The sequence below is a fragment of the Jaculus jaculus genome, chromosome 8, assembly GCF_020740685.1.
Source record: "Jaculus jaculus isolate mJacJac1 chromosome 8, mJacJac1.mat.Y.cur, whole genome shotgun sequence".
In the NCBI taxonomy this organism is placed as follows: Eukaryota; Metazoa; Chordata; class Mammalia; order Rodentia; family Dipodidae; genus Jaculus; species Jaculus jaculus.
This window is the reverse complement of record NC_059109.1, coordinates 46,239,769-46,265,951: the sequence shown is the minus strand read 5'-3', so window position 1 is coordinate 46,265,951 and position 26,183 is coordinate 46,239,769. Positions and strand designations below refer to the sequence as shown.

Sequence of the window (26,183 nt, the reverse complement as noted above, 5' to 3'; positions counted from 1 at the left end):
TTTTTTTCAATGAAGGGTCTCGCTGTAGCCCAGAGTGCTAGGATTAAAGTCGTGTGCCACCACACCAAGCTTTTTTTTTGTGTGTGTGTGAGCACAAAAGAGATAGAAGAGATAGGACAGAATGGGTGCTCCAGGCCCCCCAGCCACTGTAATAACTCCAGATGCATGTGGCTCTTTGTGCATCTGGCTTTGACATGGGAATTAAACTCATGTTGTTAGGCTTTGCAGGCAAGTGCCTTAACTGCTGAGCCATCTCTCAACCCTCTTATTTTTTCTCTATTTTATTTGTTACCTAAAGGCCTACATATTTTGTAGTCTGACATTTGATATCTATATCTAAATGGAGATATAACTTCAGTCTAAATTCTTTTAATCAGTAGTTATTTTATTTATTTATTTATTTATTTTGGAGGTAGGGTCTCACTCTAGCCCAGGCTGACCTAGAACTCACTATGTATTCTTAGGGTGGCCCTGAACACATGGCAGTCCTTCTACATCTGCCTTAGTGGATCATTAGTTTTTATATCTAAAGCCAACCTTACATGTAGTGTTCAACTCTTGTATCTGTGGGTGAAATAACCAACCTACAGACATTCAGGGTTATTGAAGCTTATCTTTAGACTCTTAGATTCCTTTGGTTAACTGATGCTTTTACCACATGCTTGACTAAATGTAAATAAGAAAAGCCTCAAGAACAGAGCTTTATCAAGTTGCCCAGCTCATTTGCAAGTGAGATTTGAGGACCAACTGCAGCTTAAATTCTGATTGCCAGTGGTACAAAGCATTCCCTATGTACTGTCTGGTCTCTTGAATCCTGAATAGGAATTACAGTAAGTGAATCTTACTTGACTGTGGTCTGCTATACAACTATTCATCTCAGCTCTTAGATGATGCTCAACACATTTCTAACCAGAATATGGGGGATTTATATTCAACTGGTGAAGTCACCATTTAAAAAAAAAAAAACAGGCTGAGCTAGGCGTGGTGGTACATGCCTTTACTTCCAGCACTCCGGAGGCAGAGGTAGCAGGATCACTGAGTTTGAGGCCACCCTGAGATACATAGTGAATTCCAGGTCAGCCTGAGCTAGAGTGAGACCCTACTGTGAAAAAAAACCAAACAACAAAAACAAACATAGGCTGTCCTGGTACCGGTTTTGGCACATTTACTTAAGTCCAGAGTACATTTTGTATTACAGTATATGTATGAACATGAGCAATTTTGTGTCTGTGGGTGGTGATGCCTTAGGGGAAATTGTAGTATGCAATGTTAAGAATTAATGGTCAGGGAGAACAGAAGGAACCATGAAATGGCTGAATTGTATCATGCCTGGAGGACTCTGGAAGCATCATGTGGCACACAGGTGCCCATTGCCCTGCTTTAACCTGTTTAATCTTTTTTTTTTCTGAAGTAAACATGTAAAACTGCCTTATCTCCCACACTGGAGCTGCAAGTTAATATGAGGAAATTTATTCACTTCTTAAATCCTTTGTGAAGATTAGCCTTTTTCAGTCCTTGGGCTGTATATCCTTTCTCTCAACATCCCTCTGATAATCTCAGTGCTGGTGCTTATAGGTCCAGCTACTTGGGTCAGGAGACTCTCTTGAGCTCAGGAGTACTGGGCTAGCCTGAACAGTATACTGAGGCCTTGTCTGTTAAAAGGAAAGCACTAGCTAAAAGTCTGCTTCCCTGGTACCTAAATGGCAATCAGAGCTCCATGTTTGAACTTGACTTGTGTTGTAGTCAGCTCAAGTTGCTGGGACGTACCTCTAACCAGACACAGTTTATGGGAGGAAGGGATTTATGTCAGGCTCACAGATCCAGGGGAAGCTCCATCAATGGTGGAAGAAGCTGCTTTCTTTCATCCAAGCAGAGTAAAACTGTAGCAAGCAAAGCATCAACAAGCAGCAAGCACAAACCCAGAGCTAAAACATTGTCTACACCTTCGAGCTGAAATTCAGATACTCCCTACTGCCTGCTAGGGGCTGAAGTTGCAAACTCAATTATCTGCTAACTGACTTACTATATAAAAATTATTATGAGGGCTGGGCATGGTGGCACACGCCTTTAATATCAGCACTCGGAAGGCAGAGGTAGGAGGATCGTCATGAGTTCGAGGCCATCCTGAGACTACATAGTGAATTCCAGGTCAGCCTGGACTAGAGTGAAACCCTACCTTGAAAAGAACTAAATAATAATAATAATAATAATGGCTGGAGGGATGGCTTAGCCATTAAGGTGTTTGCCTGCAAAGTTCAATTCCCCAGGACCCACATAAGCCAGATGCACAAGGTGGCACATGTGTCTGGAGTGTGTTTGCAGTGGCTGGAGGCCACTCTCTCTATGACTCTCTCAAATAAATAAAATTTTAAAAATTATTATGAAAAATATTTATTGGCTATTAAGCTAAGGCTAACTTTATTTAACTCAATGAGCCTCAATTTGCTCAAAATAGGATTGTTACTAATTATTCCACAGGACAGTGTGTCTGGTTAAAATGAAAAAAGACACATTCTGTCATATGGTATGCAGTCAAATGTTATATCTTATGAATAATGATGCAAAGAAGGTTTGAGGCAAGGGTGGGGGGATGTCTTAGTGGCTAAAACGCTTGCTGTGCAAGCCTGTCAATTCAAGTTCGGATCCCCAGAACCTACATAAAGCCAGCTACTTAACACAAGCATCCACAATCTCAGCAATGCAGAGCAAGAAGGGAGGCAGCTAGCCTGGGAAACAGAAAATAACAGAACCCCTGCCTCACACAAGGTGAGGACTGGCACTCAGAGTTGTCCTCTGACCTCCACATGTGCACCATGGCATGCACACCCCTGCGTTCCCAAAGGAACAGCTTGCTCTCTCTGCCTCGCTCTCTCTCTCTCTCTCTCTCTCTCTCTCTCTCTCTCTCTCTCGGCATGCACACCCCTGCGTTCCCAAAGGAACAGCTTGCTCTCTCTGCCTCGCTCTCTCTCTCTCTCTCTCTCTCTCTCTCACACACACACACACACACACACACACAGGAGAAAGTGTAAAATTTGAATCTGGTGATGCATGCCTGTATACATACGTGGAAAGTATAAACAGGAGAATAAAGTTCAAGGATAGCACTACATAGCTGGCTGGAGGCCAACCTGGGATACATGATATTCTGTCTCTCTATTTTTTTTATTTTTATTTTTAAAATATTTTTTGCTCATGCTTATCTATTTATTTAAGAGCGACAGACACAGAGAGAAAGATAGATGGAGAGAGAGAGAGAATGGGTGCACCAGGGCTTCCAGCCACTGCAAGCAAACTCCAGATGTGTGCGCCCCCTTATGCATCTGGCTAACATGAGACCTGGGGAATTGAGCCTCAAACCGGGGTTCTTAGGCTTCACAGGCAAGCACTTAACCACTAAGCCATCTTTCCAGCCCTCTCTCTCTCTTTAAAAGAATATTTATCACCTGGCATGGCAGCACATGCCTTTAGTCCCAGCACTCAGGAGGCAGAGATAGGAGGGTTGCTGTGAGTTCGAGGCCACCCTGAGACTACATAGTGAATACCAGGTAAACCTGAGCAAGAGTGAGACCCTACCTCGGGAAAAAAAAAAAAAAAAAATTAGGACTGGAGAGATGGCTCGGTGGTTAAGGCATTTGCCTGCAAAACTAACAACCTTGATCTGATTCCCCAGGACCTACATAAAGCCAGATGCACAAAGTGGTGTTTGCTCCTGGAGTTGGTTTACAGTAGCTAGAGGCCCTGGTGCACCTATTCTTTCTCTTTCTCAAACAAATAAAAATTTAAAATTTTTTAAAAAAGATTTGAGAGGCTGGCGAGATGGTTTAATACTTAAGACCCTTGCCTGCAGAGCCAAAGGACCCAGGTTTGATTCCCCAGGACCCATGTAAGCCAGATGCACAAGGTGGCACATGCACCTGAGTTCGTTTGCAGTGGATAGTGGCCTTGGTGTGCCCATTCTCTCTCTGTATCTGCCTCTTTCTCTCTCTCTCTAATAAATAAATTAAAAAATTTGAAATCAAGACACATGCCACTTTGTGTATCCAGCTGTATGTGGATAACAGGGAATTAAATCAAGGCTGTCAGGCTTTGCAAGCAAGTGTCTTTAACCACTGAGCCATCTCTCCAGCCTCATGATTTTTTTGAGACATTTACTTTTTTCAATTTTCATTTTTTTATTTTTGATTTTTCAAGGTAGGGTCTCACTGTAACACAGGCTGACTTGGAATTCATCCAGTAGTCTCAGGGTGATCCTCAAACTCACAGTGATCCTTGGGCTGGAGAGATGGCTTAGCAGTTAAGTGCTTGCCTGTGAAGCCTAAGGACCCCAGTTTGAGGCTCAATTCCCCAGGACCCACGTTAGCCAGATGCACAAGGGGGCGCATGCGTCTGGAGTTCCTTTGCAATGGCTGGAGGCCCTGGCACGCCCATTATCTCTCTCTCTCTCTCTCTCTCTTTCTCTCTCTGTCTGTCGCTCTCAAATAAATAAATAAAACAAAAACATTTAAAAAAATCCTCACAGTGATCCATCTACCTCTATCTTCCAAGTGCTGGGATTAAAGGTGTGTGCCACACACCTGGCTTGCTTTTTTTTTTTTTCCTTTTTTTCTTTTTTCCCCGAGGCAGGGTCTCACTCTAGCCCAAGCTGACCTGGAATTCATTATGTAGTTTCAGGGTGACCTTGAACTCTCAGTGATTTTCCTACCTCTGCCTCTCTAGTGCTGGGATTAAAGGAATGCATTATCATGCTTGGCTATGAGACATTATTTTATTTTAATTTGCACTGGAGATTGAATGAAAGCCTTAGTGCAGGCTGAGCATGTACTTTACCACAAAGTTACACCCTCAGTCTCCTAAAGCCATATATATATTTTTACCAGGTAGGGTCTCTAGCCCAGGCTGCCCTGGAATTCACTATGTAGTCTCAGGCTGGCCTTCCCACTTTTGCCTCCCGAGCGGTAGGAATAAGGTGGATGCTACCACGCCCGGGTAAAAGCCATAAATTTTAAATGACTCATTTGGAATCAATCCTTTCTGCTGAAATTAAGGAGACAGTGAGTCTAAATTGTATTACTTTATTAAAGCTACTGCTATGCTGTAAAGTTTATAACATCATATCCCGGTATTTTACTGTGAAAATGATTAGCCCACATACAAAGCCCTTTACTATTTATTTGTAGATTCTTCAATACCAAAGGTAAGTGAGTAATTTATTACCTACCTACTATTATGTTAGTTTAAAATTGTTTTTAGTTATAAAAATTATATCTTAAAATTGAATATAAGTCATAAGGCAATATCAAACAAAAGAAGTAATTGTGGGCTGGAGAGATGGCTTAGCGGTTAGCGCCTGCCTGTGAAGCCTGAGGACCCCGGTTCAAGGCTCGATTCTCCAGGACCCATGTTAGCCAGATGCACAAGGGGCGCATGCATCTGGAGTTTGTTTGCAGTGGCTGGAGGCCCTGGCATACCCATTCTCTCTCTCTCTTTCTCTCTCTCTCTTTCAAATAAATAAATAAAAATTAAAAAATTAAAAAAGAAGTAATTGTGGTTTACTAGTCTTACAGATGTCATGTAAGCAGTTTTAAGACCGGAATGATATAGCTGGTTGTGGTGGCACATGCCTTTAGTCCTAGCACCCAGGAGACAGAGGTAGATGGATTGCTGTGAGGTCAAGTTCACCTTTGAGATAACATAGTGAATTCCATGTCAGCCTGGGTTTGAGCAAGACCCTACCCCCCCCCCCAAAAAAAGGTGGGCTGGAGAGATGGCTTAGCAGTTAAGGCACTTGCCCACAAAGCCAAAACACCCAGGATCAATTCCCCAGGACTCAGGAAAGCCAGATGTACAAGGTGCAACATGCATCTGGAGTTCATTTACAGCAGCTGGAGGCCCTGGCACTTTAGTAAGCAGGGTGAATAATATAAGTAAGTACTTTAGTAATGAGGGTGAATAATGACTTGGGCCCCTATTTTCAAAAACAAAACCAAAAAAAGCCCTGTCCATAGGAAGGATGTCATGCCTAATACTGTAAATGTAGCCAAAAGCCTATGGCTAGGGACATAGGCACTAGGGGGAATTTACTACTATTGGTTATGCTAAACAGGCAGCATGTCAAACTGCTTCTAAATATCTGTATTTGTTCCCATAAATTAATGCTACTTGAAGTTTCAATCACAGCAGTTTATTACAACGGGCAGTGATTAATGCAGGGACGCATGGCTGGCCAAAGTGTGGAGAATAAGTGGTGACTTTGTACTCAGCCTCACAGCAAGGCTCAAGGAACCTTGCAGAGGAGGGGTGGAAAGGATGTAAGAGCAGGAGGGTGGGAGGAGGACTGGAAAATTTCTGCTAGATACGACATGGCTGTTTCACTGAATTCACAGTAGCTGTGGTTTCCTAAACAAAACTGAGCCTAGGCTGGAGAGATGACTTAGTGGTTAAGGCACTAACCTATGAAGCTTAAGGACCCAGGTTCGATTCCCCAGCACCCATGTAAAGCCAGATGCACAAGGTGGCACATGCATCTGGAAGTTTGTTTGCAGTGGGTTGAGGCCCTGTCACACCCATTTTTCTATCTGCCTCTTTCTCTCTCAAATAAATAAATAAAATTAGAGCCTGCCATGGTAGCACACGCCTTTAATCCCAGTACTTGGGAGTCAGAGGTCGGAGGATCACCACAAGTTTGAAGCCACCCTGAGACTACATAATGAATTCTAGGTCAGCCTGGACTAGAGTAAGACCCTACCCTGAAAAATCAAAATAAATAAATAGATTATAAAAAGTACTTTAGTTATAAACTTGCAAACTAAGGACTTTTTTTTTTTTTTTTTTTTTTTTTTTTGAGGTAAGGTCTCACTGTGGTCCAGGCTGACCTGGAATTAACTATGTAGTCTCAGGATGGCCTCAAACTCACGGCAATACTTCTACCTCTGCCTCCCAAGTGCTGGGATTAAAGGTGTGCACCACCACACCCAGCAAACTAAGTATCTTTGAAAATGTAAGTTTATTCTTACAATCATGTGTATGTGTGCATTACTTGCAAAAGCTTCAGTCATATAGACCATATGTTAATTCCAGGACTACTTCAAGATGCCTAAAATTGGCACGTGAAGCCATTTTCCACCTCTCAAACAAATGCTGCTTGCCTCATAGGGCTGCTGTTTGGATTGGATAACTTATGTGAGGCATAATAGAGTTCTTGCCTATAACTGATGTGCCCCATCCCCTGCCCATCTCTGACACCTTTTCCACTGTCCTTGATCTCACCTCCTCATGCCTTGCTGGTCACACTGGCCTCCTTCCTGTTCTAGTACAGTGCACACCTCTTAGGACCTTTGCTTTCCCCGCATGATTGCACAGCCTGCCTCCTGGTTTTACTCAAGTTCCTGCTCAGATATAACTTTATCAGAAAGATCTTTCGTGCATCTCATTTATTTTATTTTTAGATTTTGGTTTTTCGAGGTAGGGTCTTGCTGTAGCCCAGGCTGACCTGGAATTCACTATGTAGTCTCAGGGTGGCCCTGAACTCACAGAGATCCTCCTAGCCCTGCCTCCTGAGTGCTGGGATTAAAGGTGTGTGCCACTACACCCAGCAGGAGTCTGCCTGCTGGGGGCAGAAACTGCAAACTCTATTTTCTTTTATTTTTTTACTTTTTGGTTTTTCGAGTCCAGGCTGACCTGGAAGTCACTATGTAGTCTCAGGCTGGCCTCATACAGTGTGCAAACTCAATTTTGATAGCACTTTAAGGATTGCTTAGATTCCACTGCAAATGAACAGAGTACTAATCCTCAATGTCTTGGACTTTGCCCCTTCCAGGTTTCAGTGTGGCCCAGAAGCCATTTGGAGCCACATACGTGTGGAGCAGCATTATAACCACCCTTCAGACACAAGTGGAGGTGAAGAAACGAAGGCACCATTTAAAACATCACAATGACTGCTTTGTTGGCTCAGATGCTGTAGATGTCATTTATTCTCACCTCATTCAGAATAAGTACTTTGGTGATGTGGACATTCCTCGGGCCAAAGTGGTGAGAGTGTGTCAAGCACTTATGGATTATAAAGTATTTGAAGCAGTTCCAACCAAAGTCTTTGGAAAAGACAAAAAACCTGCATTTGAAGATAGTAGTTGCAGCCTTTATAGATTCACAACAGCATCTAGTCAAGACGGTCAGTCAGGCAAAGAGAACAGTGTATACTCAGCTTCCAGGTGAGTGTATCGGGATTGAATATCATGAGGAGATTAGCCAGATTTCCTATACTTTAAAAAAGAGATATTAACTGGCTTTATATTGCCTTTTTTTCTTTTTTAATTTTTTTTTTTTTTGAAGTAGGGTCTCAGTCTAGCACGGGCGGACCTGAACTCACTCTATAGTTCTAGGCTGGCTTTGAACTCAAGGTGGTTCTCCTTCCTCTGCTACCTTAGTGTTGGGATTAAAGGCATGTGCTACCATGCCTTACTCCAGTTAAATCTTCTTTTTTTTTAAATTAAGTAGAATCTTTGTATGGATACATCATGAGTTGGTACCTTCATTTCTCTCTTCCCTGCCACTACATTTGGCATGTGTGTGTGTGTACATACACACATCTTTTGGCTAAAATCTGAATCTGAGTAAATGTGATAAAGTATACTGAAATTTTGTTGACTTTACTAGATATTCTATAGACTTCTTTGTTCATTATTCACAGAAAGTCAACAAACTGATTTTTCTATCTCAAGGTATTGTTACAGTATCAAAAATGTTAGGGAATGGGGCTGGAGAGATGGCTTAGCAGTTAAGGTGCTTGCTTGCCTGCAAAGCCAAAGGACCCAGGTTCAATTCCTCAGGACCCACTTAAGCCACATGCACAAGGTGGTGCATGTGTCTGGAGTTCATTTGCAGTGGCTAGGGGCCCTGGTGCTCCCATTTTTTCTCTCTTGACACTTTCTCTCTATCTGCCTTTTGCTCTTTCTCTGTCAAATAAATAAATAATTTTAAAATGTCAGAATGACCCAGCTATAGCATTCCTAGGCATATATCCGAAGGACTCATCTCCTTAGAAGTACGTGCTCAACCATGTTTATTGCTGCTCAATTTATAACTGCTGGGAAATGGAACCAGCCTAGATGTCCCTCAACTGATGAGTGGATAATGAAGATGTGGCACATTTATACAATGGAGATCTACTCAGCGGTAAAGAAAAATGAAGTTATGAAATTTGCAGAAAAATGGATGGACCTGGAAAGGATTATACTAAGTGAGGTAACCCAGGTCCAAAAAGCCAAGCGCCACATGTTCTCTCTCATATGTGGATCCTAGCTACAGATGACTGGGCTTCTGCATGAGAAGGAAAATACTTAGTAGCAGAGGTCAGTAAGTTAAAAAGGAGATATAAAGGGAAGAGAAAGGAAGGGAGGAGGGTACTTAATAGGTTGGTATTGTATGTATGTAATTACAATGATTGAGATGGGGAGGTAATATGATGGAGAATGGAATTTCAAAGGGGAAAGTGGGGGGGGGATTACCATGGGATTTTTTTATAATCATGGAAAATGCTAATAAAAATTTAAAAAAAAGAAAAAGAAAATAAAATGTCAGAATGTATACCATACCCAGAGAAGGTGAAGACAGGAAGGAAAAACCCAGAGCCTAGGGTATCATTAGCGTGTAAGAGTGTGGCAGATGTGAGATGTGAAAGGCACTTGGGAGGCAGAATACTCAGAGCATTACATGTTAAGGATTTCTTTTTTTTTTTTTTTTAATGAGACAGGGTATCCCTGTGTTGTCTAGGCTATCCCTGAACTCCTACTCTCACTCTACCCTTCTACCTCAGCCTTCTGAGTAGTGTGAGATGTGTGCTAATGTACATATGTACAGAATGTAGTCAGCTCCACATTGCTGGGATGAACATCCAAACCAGGCACCGTTTACAGGAACGGATTTACTTGAAGCTTACAGATCCAAGGGAAGTTCCATAATGGTGGCCCCCTTTCACAGATCCAAGTAGAAAGAGACCACCAAAATAGCCAGCAACAGCAACACAAGCAGGCACAAAACTGGCGGCAAAACAGCAGGAACCCAGGCAGAACTTGGACTGTTCTGCATACCTTTAGCCTGGAAATGGGCTCCACCCCAAATACCTCTTCCAAACCAGGTAGCTGGAAATCCAAGTTACAAACTTTAGTAAAACATCTGAGTCTATTGGGGGACATGCATTCCAACTACCACATGTATTAACAATGTAAGGAATTCAGGATTCAATCATATAGGTGTTAGGAAGGCCACACAAAGAGTTTTGACAGCATGAGACTGCTTTGGAAAGGTCATCTGAGGCTAAGCATGCAGCTCAGTGGCAGAAAACTGGTTAGGAATCTGCTGTAGTACTGCACTCTACAGAGGATGAGGGCTTCACTGGACAGCCTGAGGAAAAAGAAAAAATAATTTAAAGGGACAAAGAATTATGGAATCTAGTGACATGGGTGATGAGTACATATGGACTTACTTATATTCTTAAAGATAGTTGTATTCTTAGATAACTTATAGGGGTGACAGTAATTTGAAGCTCTGGACCAAAGTCAGAGTCTTAGTGTGTTGATTTCAAATAAACAACTTCCATGATTACAAAAAATATCCCATGATTATGCCCTCCCTACCCCCACTTTCCGCTTTGAAACTCCACTCTCCATCATATCCCTCCCCCTCTCAATCAGTCTCTCTCTTACTTTGATGTCATCATCTCTTCCTCCAATTATGATGGTCTTGTGTAGGTAGTGTCAGGCACTGTGAGGTCATGGATATCCAGGCCATTTTGTGTCTGGGGGGAGCACATTGTAAGGAGTCCTACCCTTCCTTTGCTCTTACATTCTTTTTGCCAATTTTTTGACTTTTTAAAAATTTGTTTATTTATTTATTTATTTGAGAGCGACAGACAGAGAAATAGGCAGATGGAGAGAGAGAGAAAGAGAATGGGTGCACCAGGGCTTCCAGCCACTGCAAAATAACTCCAGACGCATGCGCCCCCTTGTGCATCTGGCTAATATGGGTCCTGGGGAATCGAGCCTTGAACTGAGGTCCTTAGGCTTCACAGGCATGTGCTTAACCACTAAGCCATCTCTCCAGCCCAGTTTTTTGACTTTTTGAGACATAAAATTACCTCTGTATATACAAAGGATATTTGAAGATAAGGTAGGGTATGGTCTAGACTTTCAGATACAGTCTTCATGCTTTATTTTATTTTTATCTTTTGGATTTTTTTGTTTGTTTGTTTGTTTGTTTCACTTTTTGAGGTAGGGTTTCACTCTTCCCCAGGCTGACAGTGGAATTCACATTGTAGTCTCAGGGTGGCCTTGAACTCACAGTGATCCTCCTACCTCTACCTCTCAAATGCTGGGATTAAAGGCATGCGCCACCACCCCCGACTCTTTTTTTCTTGTTTTTCAAGGTAGGGTCTCCCTATAGCCCAGGCTGACCTGGAACTCACTATGTAGTCTCAGGGTGGCCTTGAATTTTTTTTTTTAATATTGTTTATTTGCAAGCAGAGAGAGAAAATGAGAGTGAATGAATGGGCACGCCAGAACCTTTAGCTTCTACAAACTCCAGACTTATGTGCCACTTTGTGCATCCGGATTTATGTGGGTACTAGAGAATCGAACCCAGGTTATTAGGCTTTGCAAGCAAGTGTCAATCGTTGACCCATCTCTTCAGCCTATATATATTTTTTTGAGGTAGGGTCTCACTCTGGCTCAGCCTGACCTGAAATTGACTATGTAGTCTCAGGGTGGCCTCGAACTCACGGTGATCTTCCTGCCTCTGCAGGAAGGCGTGCGCCACCAGGCCCAACCTTCATGCTTTATTTAAAATCTTTGTGACTAGACATGTTTAGGAATTTGCAACTATGGAGATTTTAGATAGGTCATTTTGTATATATATTTTGGAGAATACTGATAGAAGGATCTCAGAGAGCACCTGGTAATGAAGCATATTAGTGTTCCTGTGGCAAAGGGATATTCTTGCTAACTGGGATAAACAAAGGCTGTGATAATCTCAAGATTATTTTTGAGCTAGGCAAAGTGGTGGATGCCTTTAATCCCAGCACTCAGGAGGCAGAGGTAGGAGGATCGCCGTGAGTTTGAGGCCACCCTGAGACTACATAGTTAATTCTAGATCAGCCTGGGCCAGAGTGAGACTGTACCTCAAAATCCAAAAATAATTTTTTAAATAAAAAAGATTATTTTTGTTTCTTGAGACAAAGTTTCACTGTCTAGCCCAGGCCCAGGTAGAAATCACAATCCTCCTGCCCTTCTGCTTCTCCTTCCTGGGGTTAGAATTACAGATGTTCATTAACTTACCCAGCTAAGTGGGGTGTTTGTGTGTGTGTGTGTGTGTGTGTGTGTGTGTGTGTCTTTGTGCTTGTGTATGTATGTATGGGCATCCAAGGATCTCTTGCCAACGTAAACAAACACTAGATGCTTGCTTTAGGTAGGTACCCGGGGGAATTAAACCCAGGCCAGAAGGCATTGCGAGCAGGCACCTTTAACTTCTGAGCCATCTCCCCAGCCCTTCAGTTCTTTTTAATTTTTTTTTTTTTTTTTTTTTTTTTAAGGTAGGGTCTCACTCTAGCCCAGGCTGACCTGGAATTCACTGTGTAATCTCAAGGTGGCCTCAAACTCAAAAGTGATCCACCTACCTCTGCCTCCTGAGTGCTGAGATTAAAAGCATGTACCACCACGTCTGGCTTTATGTTTTTCTGTTTTTAATTATTTTATTTTCTATTTTTGAGAGAGAGAGCGAGAGAGAGAATGGGTTTGCCAGGGCCTTCGGGTGCTGGAACGAACTTGATGCATCCGCCCCCTTGTGGTGCCTGTGCAACATTGCGTGCTTGTGTCACTGTGCGTCTGCCTGCGTGTGACCTGGAGATTCAAACACGGGCTCTTCGGCTTCACAGGCAAGCGCCTTAACTGCTAAGCCACCTCTCCATCTCCAGTTTTGTTTTACTATGCTTTTAAAAGTATTTATTTGCCTGAGACACCATAGTGAATTCCAGGTCAGCCTGGGCTAGAGTGAGACCCTACCTCAAAAACCAGTTAAAAAAAAAAATTAAATATTTTATTTGGAGCCGGGCATGGTGGTGCATGCCTTTAATCCCAGCACTGGGGAGGCAGAGGTAGGAGGATTGCCATGAGTTCGAAAAATAAAAACAAAATTTATTTACTTGAGAGAGAATGGGCACAGCAGGGCCTCCAGCCATTGCAAACAAACTCCAGACGCATGTACTACCTTGTGCATCTGGCTTACTTGGGTATAGAGCAATCGAACTTGGGTCCTTAGGGATTACAGGCAAGCACCATAACTGCTAAACCATCTCTTCAGCCCTTACTATGTTTATTTCAATTTTGTTTATTTTTATTTATTTATTTGAGAGTGACAGACAGAGGCAGAGAGAGCAAAAGAGAGAATGGGTGCACCAAGGTCTCCAGCCACTGCAAACGAACTCCAGATGCATGCACAACCTTGCGCATCTGGCTTATGTGGGTACTGGGGAATTGAGCCTTAAATTGGTGTCCTTCGGCTTCACAGGCAAGTGCTTAATGGCTAAGCCATCTCTCCATCCCCCCTTATTTTTTTTAAGTTGGTGACTAAAACTTTAGAGAGTTACATTTTTAGATGTTTGGATTTAATTGTATGTGTTCAGAATTTATTTAGGAGATACATATATACCTTAGCACCAAAAATGGTAGATAGCACATACCTATAATCCCAGCACTTGGAATGTAGACGCAGAAGGATTATAACTTCAAGGTCATCTTCAGCAAATTCAAGGAAAGTCTGAGTGAGTGTATGTATTTGTATAAATATATACAGGCTTGAATATGAGGAGCTTTTTGTTATATTTTATTCTACTTGAATGTGCTTTTGTTTTTAGATATATGAACACTTTAGAAATTTGTAGCTTTCTAATATGAAAATATTTCTTGTGGGCATACTAAATTCATTTTAGGTACTCAGATGCATTACTTAAGTCATCTGAAATCAAGTCGGACAGTTTAGAAGATCTGTTGGAAAATCTGAGTTTAAAGCCTACTAACTCCTCTCATGTAAATATCTCTGCAACCTTGTCTCCACAAGGTAAGATGATGTAAAGTAAATAATGGAAGTTTTATTTAAATTAAGTTGTTGACAGTATTTCAGTCCTAACCTTTATGAGAATTTAAATATTCAAAGTGCAGAGAAAGAGTACACTATGTAGTAAAGCTATTTAGTTAAGTTTCAACAGAAGTCTATTATCTTTAACAAATACATCAGTGTTACACTCTTGAACATTGACTTTTGTCCTATCAGCTGGCAGAGGTTCAAATCTAAAATGTCTTGCATGCAAATTCTTACTTCAAGTATGCTTTAAGATGTTCCTTCCCCTAAGATTATATTAGGTTAAATGAAACTTTGAAATTCCATTAAAACATTAATTTTTATGTTCTTCCTTGTGGCAGTGGAATGCAGTCTAATGATTTTCATTTCTATTTTCCTTCCCTATCATGGTTATGGAAAGCTTGAGTGGAATAATCTGCAGCCAATAGTTTCAGGCCCGTTTTTAGACTGAATGAGCCTTTCTTTCTTCCAAAGTCCTTACTAACGTGTCACATGACTTGATGTCTTATTTCTGAAATTGCTCTGTATAGTACAAAGAATGAAAAGAATTCTTGTTGTTCAAAGTCTGTTCTCCTACACTTTAAACAGTCTTGAATTGTTTTACTGTGTTCTAAGAAAGTACTTCATAAAATAAGTTGCCTTTTTCTTTTCTTTCTTTGCCAAAATCTTTAATAGGTTAGACCTGTCTAGACAGATACTGTGGTGAGTACATAGTAACTTTTAATTGCTACTTTTCACCTTGTCATTTTTCCTGTGTAGTTATTAATGAAGTATGGCAAGAAGAAACAATTGGGCGTCTACTACAACTTGTAGATCTTCCATTTCTTGACTCCTTACTCAAACAGCAAGAGGTTGAACCTAAAGTTCCTCAATCTAAGAAACAGCCTGACATGATCAACACCAGTAGCTGTCTGGACCGGAGGATTCTCAAGGCCTATAGTGACTCTCAGTATGTGCAAATATATATAATCATTTCAATATTTTTGTAGGAGACTATAGATGCTGATTTTTAAAAAAGTATGTGTAAGCAGAGAGAGAGAAAAAAAAAAAAAAGAGAATGGGCTGGGAGTACAAGGGCCTCTAGCCACTGCAAACAAATTCCAGATGCATTTGCCACTTTGTGCATTTGGCTTTACGTAGGTACTGGGGAACTGAACCCTGGTCATTAGGCTTTGCAGTCAAGCACCTTAACCTGCTGATCCATCTCTCCAGCCCTAGATGCTGATTTTAAGATAATCTTTTGGATTCTATTTTTAGAAGATGATATACATTATCAGTTGATGTTCAGTATTTGAGTAAATGAGCAAAAATTGCATTAGTTATATTTAGGAAAGATTATTTACTTATTTATTTGAGAGAGAGAGAGACACAGGAAGAGGCATATAGAGAGATTGGGTGACCAGGGCCTCCAGCCACTGCTAATGAACTCCATACGCATACGCTGCCTTGTGCATCTGACTTACATGGAGTCCTGGGGAATTGAACATGGGTCCTTAGTTTTCGTAGGCAAGCGCCTTAACCACTAAGCCATCTCTCCAGCCTGGAAAGATAATTTTCATATCCATTTTTGTTTTACATATAACTTACTTTTACATCAAATGAAGAAAATGATTAAATACCATTTTCTTTATTAAAGGTAGGGTAACGGCTGGAGAGATGGCTTAGTGCGTAAGGTGCTTGCCTGCCTAAGGACCCATGTTCTCCAGATCCTACATAAGGCAGATGCACAAAGGTGAGGCAAACAAGGTCGCACAAGCCCACTAGGTGGTACAAGTGTAAGACCCCCAAAATGAGGACCCCACGCTCTGCCCGGATATGGCGACACTCCAAATCACTCACGAGAAGCGGTCTTGATGCAAACTGCAAGAGGATTTTATTCCAAGTGCGCTGGGGCCCACAGTCATACACCGCACAGGGGTAGAGGACTGCAGAGCCCCAAATGTAGGAACGGGACAGTTTTTATAGGGTTTCTAACAAAGCCTGTGCATTAGACCAATCATTTTTTTAACATCAGGAGCCCGCGGGGTGCGAGCCAGTCAGTTTGTGCCACTCCATAGTTTCTAAGCCAATTAGTTTAATTTGTTCAAGCCCCTCGTGGACCAATCAGTCTCTTATGACCTTGGTGGTCAGCATTTGTGCAGTTCCTTGGGTGGGAGTAGCAGAGTGTGGTATCAGTCTCCTATGACCTTGGAGGTCAGCATTTGCGCAGGTCCTTGGGTGGGGGTAGCAGAGTGTGGTATCAGTCTCCTATGACCTTGGTGGTCTGAGGCAGGCTGCTACAGCTTATGGTGCAGGCTACTAAGGCTTACAGTGTGGGCTATTAAGGCTTATGGTGTAGGCTATTTACAGAAACCAAATAAGTGGTTCACTTTATTACTCATTTCCCATCCTTGAGGGCTATCTCATGCCCTTTTTACCTAGTTTTATAATAGGAGCGGGCTCTGATATAATGAGAAGAGGGATTCTTTACTTGCTTTCAACAGAGAGTAAAGCCTGGAGTTTGAGGTATGCAGGGGCCCGCTTAAGCTCCCTTTGGAGCGTGATAGTATTTCTGGGCTCCTGAATTCTTGGGCCTTTCACAAGCATCTAGAATTCAATTGCAGTGGCTGATGTCCTGGTGTACCAATTCTCTCTCCTTCTGTTTCACTCTCTTTTTCTTAAAAAGGAAGGAAGGAGGAGAAGAAGGGAGGGAGGGAGGGAGGGAAGGAGGGAGAAAAAGAAAGAAAAGGCAAGCCGGGTGTGGTGGCACACGCCTTTAATCCCAGCACTCAGGAGGCAGAGGTAGGAGGATCACTATGAGTTGCAAGCCAGCCTGAGATTACATAGTGAATTCCAGGTCAGCCTGGAGAGTAAGACTTTATCTTGATAAAACAAAGCAAAAATGTTAAATGAATTCTTTGTTTTCAGTTAAAATTAATATTGTCCCTTAGCAGATACTGTTCTAGGGCATTTTGCCTTAGCAGGTAATGTCTCATTAATGAGATGGAAATGTTTGAATGTAATCAACTTACCTTTTTAGTACTTCCTAGTTCTGCATTCCAACAAACTATTAAGATAAATATCTGAATGTTAAAAGTTATCTTGAAAAACAAAAACAAACCAAAAAAAAAAAAAAAGGTAGCTTAAACCCTTATGGGAAAAAGCTAATTTTTTTTTCCAAGTCAAGTTCTCACTGTAGACCAGGCTGATCCTTAGAACTCACTGTGTAGCCCCAGGCTGGCTTCCTGAGTGCTGGAATTAATGGTGAGCACCTCCATGCCTGGTTTGAAAGATCTAATCTTAACATACTGGTTAGTAATGTCTGCATATGGAACAGGGAGCTTATTCTACAGGTTTACATTTCTGTAAACTAAAGTAACAAAGCAACAGTTTTACAATTACCTTAACTTTGACATACAGTATCAGAATTTGTGCTACAAATGACCTTAGAAATCACCTAAGGGCTGGAGAGATGGCTTAGCAGTTAAGCACTTGCCTGTGAAGCCTAAGGACCCCGGTTTGAGGCTCGATTCCCCAGGACCCACGTTAGCCAGATGCACAAGGGGGAGCATGTGTCTTGAGTTCGTTTGCAGTGGCTGGTAGCCCTAGCGCGCCCATTCTCTCCCTCTCCCTCTCTCTCTCACCCCCTTTCTCTCTCTGTCACTCTCAAATAAATAAACAAAAAAAATTTTTTTTAAATCACCTAAGATGCATCTTTTAAAAAATTTTTTTGTTTTATTTATTTATTAGAATGACAGACAGAGAGAGAAAGAGACAGAGAATGGGTGTGCCAGGGCCTTCAGCCACTGCAAACGAACTCCAGATGCATGCACTGCCTTGTATATCTGGCTTTCATGGGACCTGGGTAATCGAACTTTGAGCCAGGGTCCTTAGGCTTCACAGGCAAGCACTTAACTGCTAAGCCATCTCTCCAGCCCCCCCTTTTATTTATTTGGGAGAATGGGCCACCCCAGGGTCTCTAGCTACTGCAAATGAGCTCCAGACATATATGCCACCTTGCGCATCTGACTTACATGGGTATTGGGGAATTAAACTTGGGTCCTTAGGCTTTGCAAGCAAGTGCCTTAATGGCTAAACCATCTCCACATCTCTAAGATGCCTTTTTTTTTTTTTTTTGAGTTTTTGACTGTGTTTTTTGAAGGGGGGGGTTGCTGTAGCCCAGGCTGACCTGGAATTCACTATGTAGAATCATCCTTCTTCTGTCTCCCAAGTGCTGGCATTAAACGCGTGCACCCCCACACCCAGCAAAGATGCATCTTTTTATAAACTTGATAAAGCTGATGCCCAGAGAGATGAAATGGCCTTCCTGAGAAATTTCACCTGGGTCATGGTAGAATTAGTTGTCTTCAGCCTATAGCAGCAGACACATATGCGAACAAACTGAATAGTATTAGCCATTTTAATTTGTTGCAATGTAACATTTTGAGGCTGGGGCTGGAGCTCAGTTGGTAGAGTGCTTGCATATGTAACATGAGCAGAGCCTTAGTTTCAGTCCACAGTGCTGCGTAACATCAGGTATGGTGGTGTACACCCGGGTGCCCAGTAAGATCAGAAGTTCAAATCGCCCATGGGCTGGAGAGATGGCTTAGTGATTAAGGTGCTTGCCTGCAAAGTGTAAGAACTCATATTTGAACCTCCAGGTTCCATATAGCCAGACATAGTGACACAAGCACACAGTGTCACACATGCACAAAGGGGGCACACACATCTGGAGCTTGTTCATAATGGATGAAAGCCCTGGCATTTTCTCTCTCAATAAATAATGATTAAAAAAATAATTCAGCCAGGTATGGTAGCACACTCTGGAGGCAGAGGTAGGAGAGTTGCCGTGAGTTCGAGGCCACACTGAGAATACAGAGTGAATTCCAGGTCAGCCTGGGCTAGAGTGAGATTCTACCTTGACAAACGGGGGGAAAAAAAAGTTCAAGTCACCCTTGGTACATAGTTAGTTAGAGCCTAGCCTGGGCTACATGAAAAAAATGTTAGAACTGAGATCTAGTGTTGCTTAGGAACAGAGGCACTAATTTGAAATTGGAATTGATTATTGTCAATGTAAAGAACAGAATTTTACTTTTTTTTTTTTTTTTTTTTTTTTTTTTTTTTTTTTGGTTTTTCGAGGTGGGGTCTCACTCTGGTCCAGGCTGACCTGGAATTAACTCTGTCATCTCAGGGTGGCCTTGAACTCACGGCGATCCTCCCACCTCTGCCTCCCGAGTGCTGGGATTAAAGGCGTGCGCCACCACGCCCGGCAGAATTTTACATTTTTAAATGTTTATTTATTTATTTATTTGAGAGAGAAAGAGGGAGATAGATAGAACAAGAGAGAACCAGTGCACCAAGGCCTCCCACCTCTGTAAACTCCAGATGGGTGTGCAACCTTGTACATCTGACTTACATGGGTCTCAGGAAGAGATTAGCTCTGGGGGCTGATGGAGTACAGGAAGGTGGTCTTGGAAGAGAATGTTGGGGAGAAAGAATAAAAGTAAGGAGTTAATGAGAAGTGAGCACACAGCAGTCTGGTTGCCTTCAGGGTTATCCTTTTCATGGACTTTTAGGCCTTGGGGAGCATTGGAGAGAACCCAGGTAGATGGAGTTGGATTATCTCAGGACCTTCTGAGCATGAGCTGGCTGAGATTTTCTTGCAGAACTATTCATCGAATGGCACAGTAGTGTTTGACATGGCCTGCATCTGTTTCCATATGGTTTGTAAAGCAGACGAGATATTAGCAGTTATCAGAAACATATACACAACATTTAACTTTGATTCCATATTTCGTATAATAGCATTCCAGAGTGTACCTTTTCAAATTTGTCCTGGTTGTCAGAGCCAAAGGTTGGTACCATAGAGCCATAGGGTGCCATTAAAGGCTGTACAAATTCACTTGTGTTCTCAGAACTTGTTTAAGGATATCCTGGCACAAGTTAGAGATTTACTGTTGTTCCCAGTATAAGGAAATGTTTTACTTTTATTTATTTACTTGAGACAGACAGAATGGGCAGGGCAGGGCCTCCAGCCACTGCAAATGAAGTCCAGATGCATATGCCACTGGTTTATGTGGGTCCTGGGGCTTTGCAGGCAAGTGCCTTAACCACTAAGCCATCCCTCCAGCCAAAGAAATCTTTTGAATTAAGTGATTTTTGGTTATGGTCATATGTGTGTATGTGTATATATTTATTCCAGATTTGAAACTAACCCTTTTGACATCTATGGTTGTTTTTCCTTATTATAGAATTACAACTATTAGAGCTGGGGACATGTCTTAAGGCCTTGTTTGTTTCCTCTTAAGTGTTTTTTTTTTTAAAGAAAACATACTAAGCTATTTTTTCAATCTGGCATATGCAATTTGGATATGCATTAACTAATTAACACTTATCTAAATGTGTGAAATTTATCCAGGTGACAAGCTCGAAATAACTAGTGAGTTAGATACTATGTGTATACTTGGTCTTCTTTGCTTTAACAACACTCTTCACCTTAGGGAAGATGAGTGGCTCTCCGCTGCAACTGACTGCTTGGATTACCTGCCGGGCCAGATGGTGGTGGACATAAGCAGGAACTTTCCTGAGCAACCAGACAGAACAGACTTAGTGAAGGAACTTCTATTTGATGCTATTGCCAAATACTATAGCAATCGGGAACCTCTATTAAATCACTTATCTGATGTTCATAATGGGATTGCAGAACTCCTTGGTAAGGTCTTACTGGTTACCAGCTGTTTATCTTTTTGAGAAATCAAGAATAAGTTAATTGTCCCATAATCAACCAAAATATTACTGCTTCAAGCTGGAAATAGGTCGGGACTAACAGACTAATCCATTTAAAGTATGTGTATTTCAAAACCTCTAGAATTCACTGTGAGGCTTAACTCTAATGTTGGGTAGACACTTCTGGTGCCCCGGGAGAAGGCTGCTGTCATTCCCTGAAAGCTTGGGCATAGAGCAGAAGTTCTTTTCAGAATCACCAGCATTACTACCATGCCCCCTCCGTGTCTTCAAAAGGTCAAACACTCTGCTTTTTATTCTGTTGGTGATTCAGACTGTTCCATAGGATTTTCAGAAAACAAGTTGGTGGGAGGGTGGGCTCTTATTTTTCTCAGGTAGCATTGGGTACATCGTATTCATAGCATACTCAAAATGTATTGGAATAATGAGAAATGGCGGAACTACAAAAGCCAAGAGTTAGAGTTAATGCTTTATGACCATATATGACAAAAACTTAAGCATTTGCAAACTATTTCTCAGTCTGTGAACAGGTTATCTTTATGGTGTGGGTCATCCATTTTAATTCCCAGTTTGGTTTTGTTTTGGAAATCATTTGTTTATTTTTGGTTTTTCGAGGTAGTCTCACTCTAGCTCAGGCTGACCTCAGGGTGGCCTTGATTTTACGGTGATACCTCATACCTGCCTTCTGAGCACTGGGATTAAAGGCGTGCACCACCATGCCCAGTGGAAATAATTTTTTAAAAATATTTTTACTTAGTTGGGTGTGGTGGTGCACGCCTTTAATCCCAGCACTCAGGAGGCAGAGGTAGGAAGATCACCATGAGTTCAAGGCCAGCCTGGGCTACACTGAAACCCTACCTCAAAAAAACCCAAAAGATTAATTTGAGAGGGAGGCAGAGAGAGTTAAGAGAGCATATCATGGTCTCCAGCCACTGCAAACAAATTCCAGACATATGCACCACCTTGTACTTCTGGCTTATGTGGGTACTGAGAAATTGAACCTGGGTCCTTAGGGTTTAAAAGCAAGAGCCTTAATTGCTCAGCTTATCTCTCCAGCCCTGGAAATAATTTTGAATAACTATGCTACTTATCATAAATTGTAACTTGAGTTTTGTTCTCTTTAATATAGTCCTATTTGCTTCAATAAAAGCATTTTGTTTTCTTTTGGCAAAAGTAAATGGGAAGAATGAAATAGCATTAGAAGCTACTCAGCTCTTTCTGAAGCTTCTGAATTCTCAAAATAGAGAAGAATTTCGAAGATTGCTGTATTTCATGGCTATTGCTGCACATCCTTCTGAATTTAAATTACAGAAAGAAGTAAGTCTTATTTTTTTTTCTTTATTTATTTGAGAGTGACAGAGAGAGAGAGAGAGAAAGAGGCAGAGGGGGAGAGAGAGAGAATGGGCGCGCCAGTGCTTCCAGCCACTGCAAATGAACTCCAGACGCGTGCGCCCCTTGTGCATCTGGCTAATGTGGGTCCTGGGGAATCGTGCCTTGAACTGGGGTCCTTAGGCTTCATAGGCAAGCACTTAACCGCTAAGCCATCTCTCCAGCCCCGTAAGTCTTATTTAAATGTTAATTGCGTCCTTAATATTTGTGAGACTCACATCAGATTATTCCTTCTTTGGTATCAAATGCTGAAATAGAAGATAGCTGTTCATACTTAATATTCCCTTAGTACTAAACTTAAACATATCCTCTTATTTGTTTGGAAGCAGGGTCTCATTCTTGCCCATACTGACCTGGAACTCACTCTGTAGTTCAAGCTAGCCTCAGAGTCACTGCCTCCCAGGTGCTGGGAATTAAAGACATGAGTCACCACACCTGGCTTAAAACTTAAGTCTTTTAAAATATTTTGCTGTTTATTTATTAGAGAAGGAGAGAGAGTATGGGCACGCCAGGGCCTCTAGTCACTGCAAATAAATTCCAGATGCATGCACCACCATTTGCATCTAATTTAACATGGGTACTAGGGAATTGGTCTCTCGTCCTTAGGCTTCATAAGCAAGCACCTTAACTGCTAAACCATCTCTCCAGGCCAAAACTTAGTCTTTTTTTTCTTTTTTCTTTTCTTTTCTTTTTTCTTTTTTCTTTTTTTTAAGGTAGGGTCTCACTCTAGCCCAAGCTGACTTGAAATTCATTATGTAGTCTCAGAGTGGCCTTGAACTCACTGCGATTCTCCTACCTCTGCTGGGGAGTGCTGGGATTAAAAGCGTGTGCCACCATGCCTGGCGAAACTTAGTCTTTTAAGTGCGTCCTATAGAGTATGTTTTATTGTAGAGCGACAATCGGATGGCTGTGAAAAGGATATTTTCCAAAGCTATCGTCAACAATAAACACTTATCAAAAGGCAAAACGGATCTGCTAGTGCTCTTTTTAATGGATCACCAAAAGGATGTTTTCAAGGTAAACTCCTGAGAGCAGTTAAATTTAACTTGTTTGTAACCAATCATTATTGTGTTGAATGAATGTCCTGTGTCCCTTCTTTTCCTCAAGATTCCTGGAACTCTACATAAAATTGTTAGCATTAAGCTTCTGGCCTTACAGAAGGGAAGAGATCCAAGTATAGACCCAGGTAATCTGAAAATGTTATTTTCATGATCTTCTAAAGAATTGTGAGTGCTTATTTGGAAGCGTCTTGCTATACATAGTTAATTTCAACAGAATTTGAACATTATCACCCACATTTAGCAGCAAGCCCCCAGGTCAAAACAGTTAGATCCAGGTTATTCTTATTCTTGCCAATTCATTTTCACCAGATGGTAAAGAAAAATGTAAATATGAAAATAATGCTTGACTTTTCTGTTACATCTGAGAAATAGTCATTAATGGAATTTCTTACTTTTAAACCTTAAGGCTATATTTATTGCCAGAGAATTGATCGAAATGACTACTCCAGGATTACCCAGCGCACAACCAAAGAGGAAATGTTGAGTTTACTAAAGAGTATTGATGAAGATTCAAAGCTGTCTGCCAAAGACAAGAAGAAACTGCTAGGTCAGTTCTCAAAGTGTCATCCCGACATCTTTAACGAGTATTTTGGAGACTGAGTTTCTAAAGTATGTGTATAACTTGTGTACTTAAAGGACAAATTGTGTATCTTAAGATTCAAAAGATTAAAAAGATGAATATATAAAAATTTTAAAATATTCAATCAGGGTCTGGAGAAATGGCTTAGTGGTTAAGGTGCTTGCCTACAAAGCCAAAGGACCCAGGTTCAACTCCCCAGTACCCACATAAGCCAGATGCACAAGGAGGCGCATGCATCTGGAGTTCTTTAGCAGTGGCTGGAGGCCCTGGCACACTCATTCTCAATTTCTCTCCCCCTGCCTATTTCTCTTTCTCTCAAATAAATAAAGAAAAATAAAACATTTTAAAAACTCAATCATACTTGTAAGCTTGGAAGCTCTAAATATGAAATTTTACTTTTTTGGGGGGGGAGGGGCCAGTTGTGGTGGCACATGCCTTTGATTCCAGGCAGAAGCAGGTGGATGGATCACTGTGTGTTCAAGGCCACTCTGAAACTACATAGTGAATTCCAGGTCAGCCTGGGCTAGAGTGAGACCCTATCTCAAAAAAACAAAAATTAAAAAAAAAAATTTTTAAGCCAGGTATGGTGGTACATGCCTTTAATTCCAGCACTTGGGATATAGAAGTAGGAGGATCTTTGAGTTCAAGGCCAGCCTGAGAGTACATAGTGAGTTCAAGGCCAGCGTAGGCTATAGCAGGACCCTGCAATCGAAAAAAAAAAAAAAAAAAAGTAATAATGATTAAAATTTTTAAAAATTTATAACCTTGTGTGTCAGATGATGTAGCACTTTCCAGTACTGACCTCCTAGGTGAGTTTGTAATGGAGTGCTAGGGGTCCAGGAAAGTCCTTGGAACCCAAACCGTAGGTTCATTTTTAATTTTTTTTGAGGTAGGGTCTCACTCTAGCTCAGGCTGACCTGGAATTGACTATGTGGTCTCAGGGTGGCCTCAAACTCATGGCAGTCCTCCTGCCTCTGCCTTCCAAGTGGTAGTATTAAAGGCATGTGCCAAGGCACCCAGTTCATTTCTAATTTTAAGCAAAGAATTGAATAGAAATAGACAGAGAAGGATAATTATTAAATTATTATATTTATTGATGGAAGCACAGAGCCAAGGAGACATCCACATGGCTAGAGATCCTACATGGAGGGCCTGGGAAAACCATGGAAAGAAAAGAGCAAAGAAGGGTTAAGGAGCTCAGCCATGTAGGAATCTGGAGGGGATAAAGAAGCCATGCGAAGAGTAAGGGCTAGGGGACCTCCCAGCCAACCCAGGCCCAGGCCCAGTTTAGGGGGAAAAACACCCACAGCTGCAAATTCCCAAGTGGTCAGAGATTGCTCTCCCCTTGCAGAGGTATTTAAAACCTTATAGTGGTGGGCTGTCTTCCAGCTCAGGTAAAACAGGGATAGCTGGATGGTTAGGGCTAGGGATTGTCTCAGGAAGAGGCTAGGCCCCTACACCAAGTTCCAGGGGTTAAACTTGATCAACTACAATGTTTAAATCCTTTGAAAGACCTGCCTCCCAGGAGGAGTCCTGGTTTGTCTAGTTGGGAGGGCAGGTGGGGGCAGGGTGGTACACGCCTTTAATCCCAGGAGGCAGAGGTAGGAGGATTACCATGAGTTCCAGGCCACCCTGAGACTACATAGTGAATTCCAGGTCAGCCTGGGCTAGAGAGCTAGACCTTACCTCGAAAAAACAAAAAATAAAAGTAAATATAAATAAAAAGAAGTCAGATCACCTTTGATTTCTAGCAAGTGCAGGCTTTCCTGCCTTTTTTTTTTTTAACCTCTCTTAAATTGGTATTATTGTGTTCAGTTTATATGAAAAATCATAGGTATTTAGATGAGACAGTACTTAACAGGAACTCTATAATTACATCTTAATAGGGATGTAGTTTGTATTTTGAAAGGTACTCATTAAAAATATAAAACAGGGCTGGAGGGATGGCTTAGTGGTTAACATGCTAGCCTGAAAGCCAAAGAATCCAGTTTCGATTCCCCAGGACCCACATAAGCCAGATGCACAATGTGGCACATGCTTCTGGAGTTCCTTTGCAGTGGTTGAAGACAAATAAAAATTAATGTGAAAATATTCAAGGTGATCTTACCTGAGTTAAAAGTAGTTTTTAGGTATATGAAGTGTGGATCTTACCAGCATACCACATTGAGCACACTGGGGAGATGTACTTTGGAGAACTCAAAGGTGCTAGATCCCTGACAAAGGGAAGCATTTCTCATGTTCATTCTGGTTTATATTTTCATTTAAATCCTTAAGGTTGTTCTAAGCTTTTTTTAAAGCTTTTTATT

The 26,183-nt window shown here is 41.6% G+C and overlaps 1 protein-coding gene across 2 annotated transcripts in view; it reads left to right on the top strand.

The window, feature by feature from the left end:
• The window catches only part of Depdc7 (DEP domain containing 7), a 35,562-nt gene extending 11,495 nt beyond the window's left edge, over nucleotides 1-24,067 (top strand). For both annotated transcript variants that reach the window (XM_045157172.1, XM_045157173.1), the window contains 8 exons: nucleotides 7,817-8,207; nucleotides 13,976-14,103; nucleotides 14,884-15,073; nucleotides 20,604-20,815; nucleotides 22,022-22,164; nucleotides 23,128-23,253; nucleotides 23,344-23,422; nucleotides 23,704-24,067. In XM_045157172.1, the coding sequence (XP_045013107.1) occupies nucleotides 7,817-8,207; nucleotides 13,976-14,103; nucleotides 14,884-15,073; nucleotides 20,604-20,815; nucleotides 22,022-22,164; nucleotides 23,128-23,253; nucleotides 23,344-23,422; nucleotides 23,704-23,897 (1,463 nt within the window). In that variant the 3' untranslated portion in view covers nucleotides 23,898-24,067. The remainder of the gene's footprint in view (nucleotides 1-7,816; nucleotides 8,208-13,975; nucleotides 14,104-14,883; nucleotides 15,074-20,603; nucleotides 20,816-22,021; nucleotides 22,165-23,127; nucleotides 23,254-23,343; nucleotides 23,423-23,703) is intronic.
• Nucleotides 24,068-26,183: the final 2,116 nt, after the last annotated feature.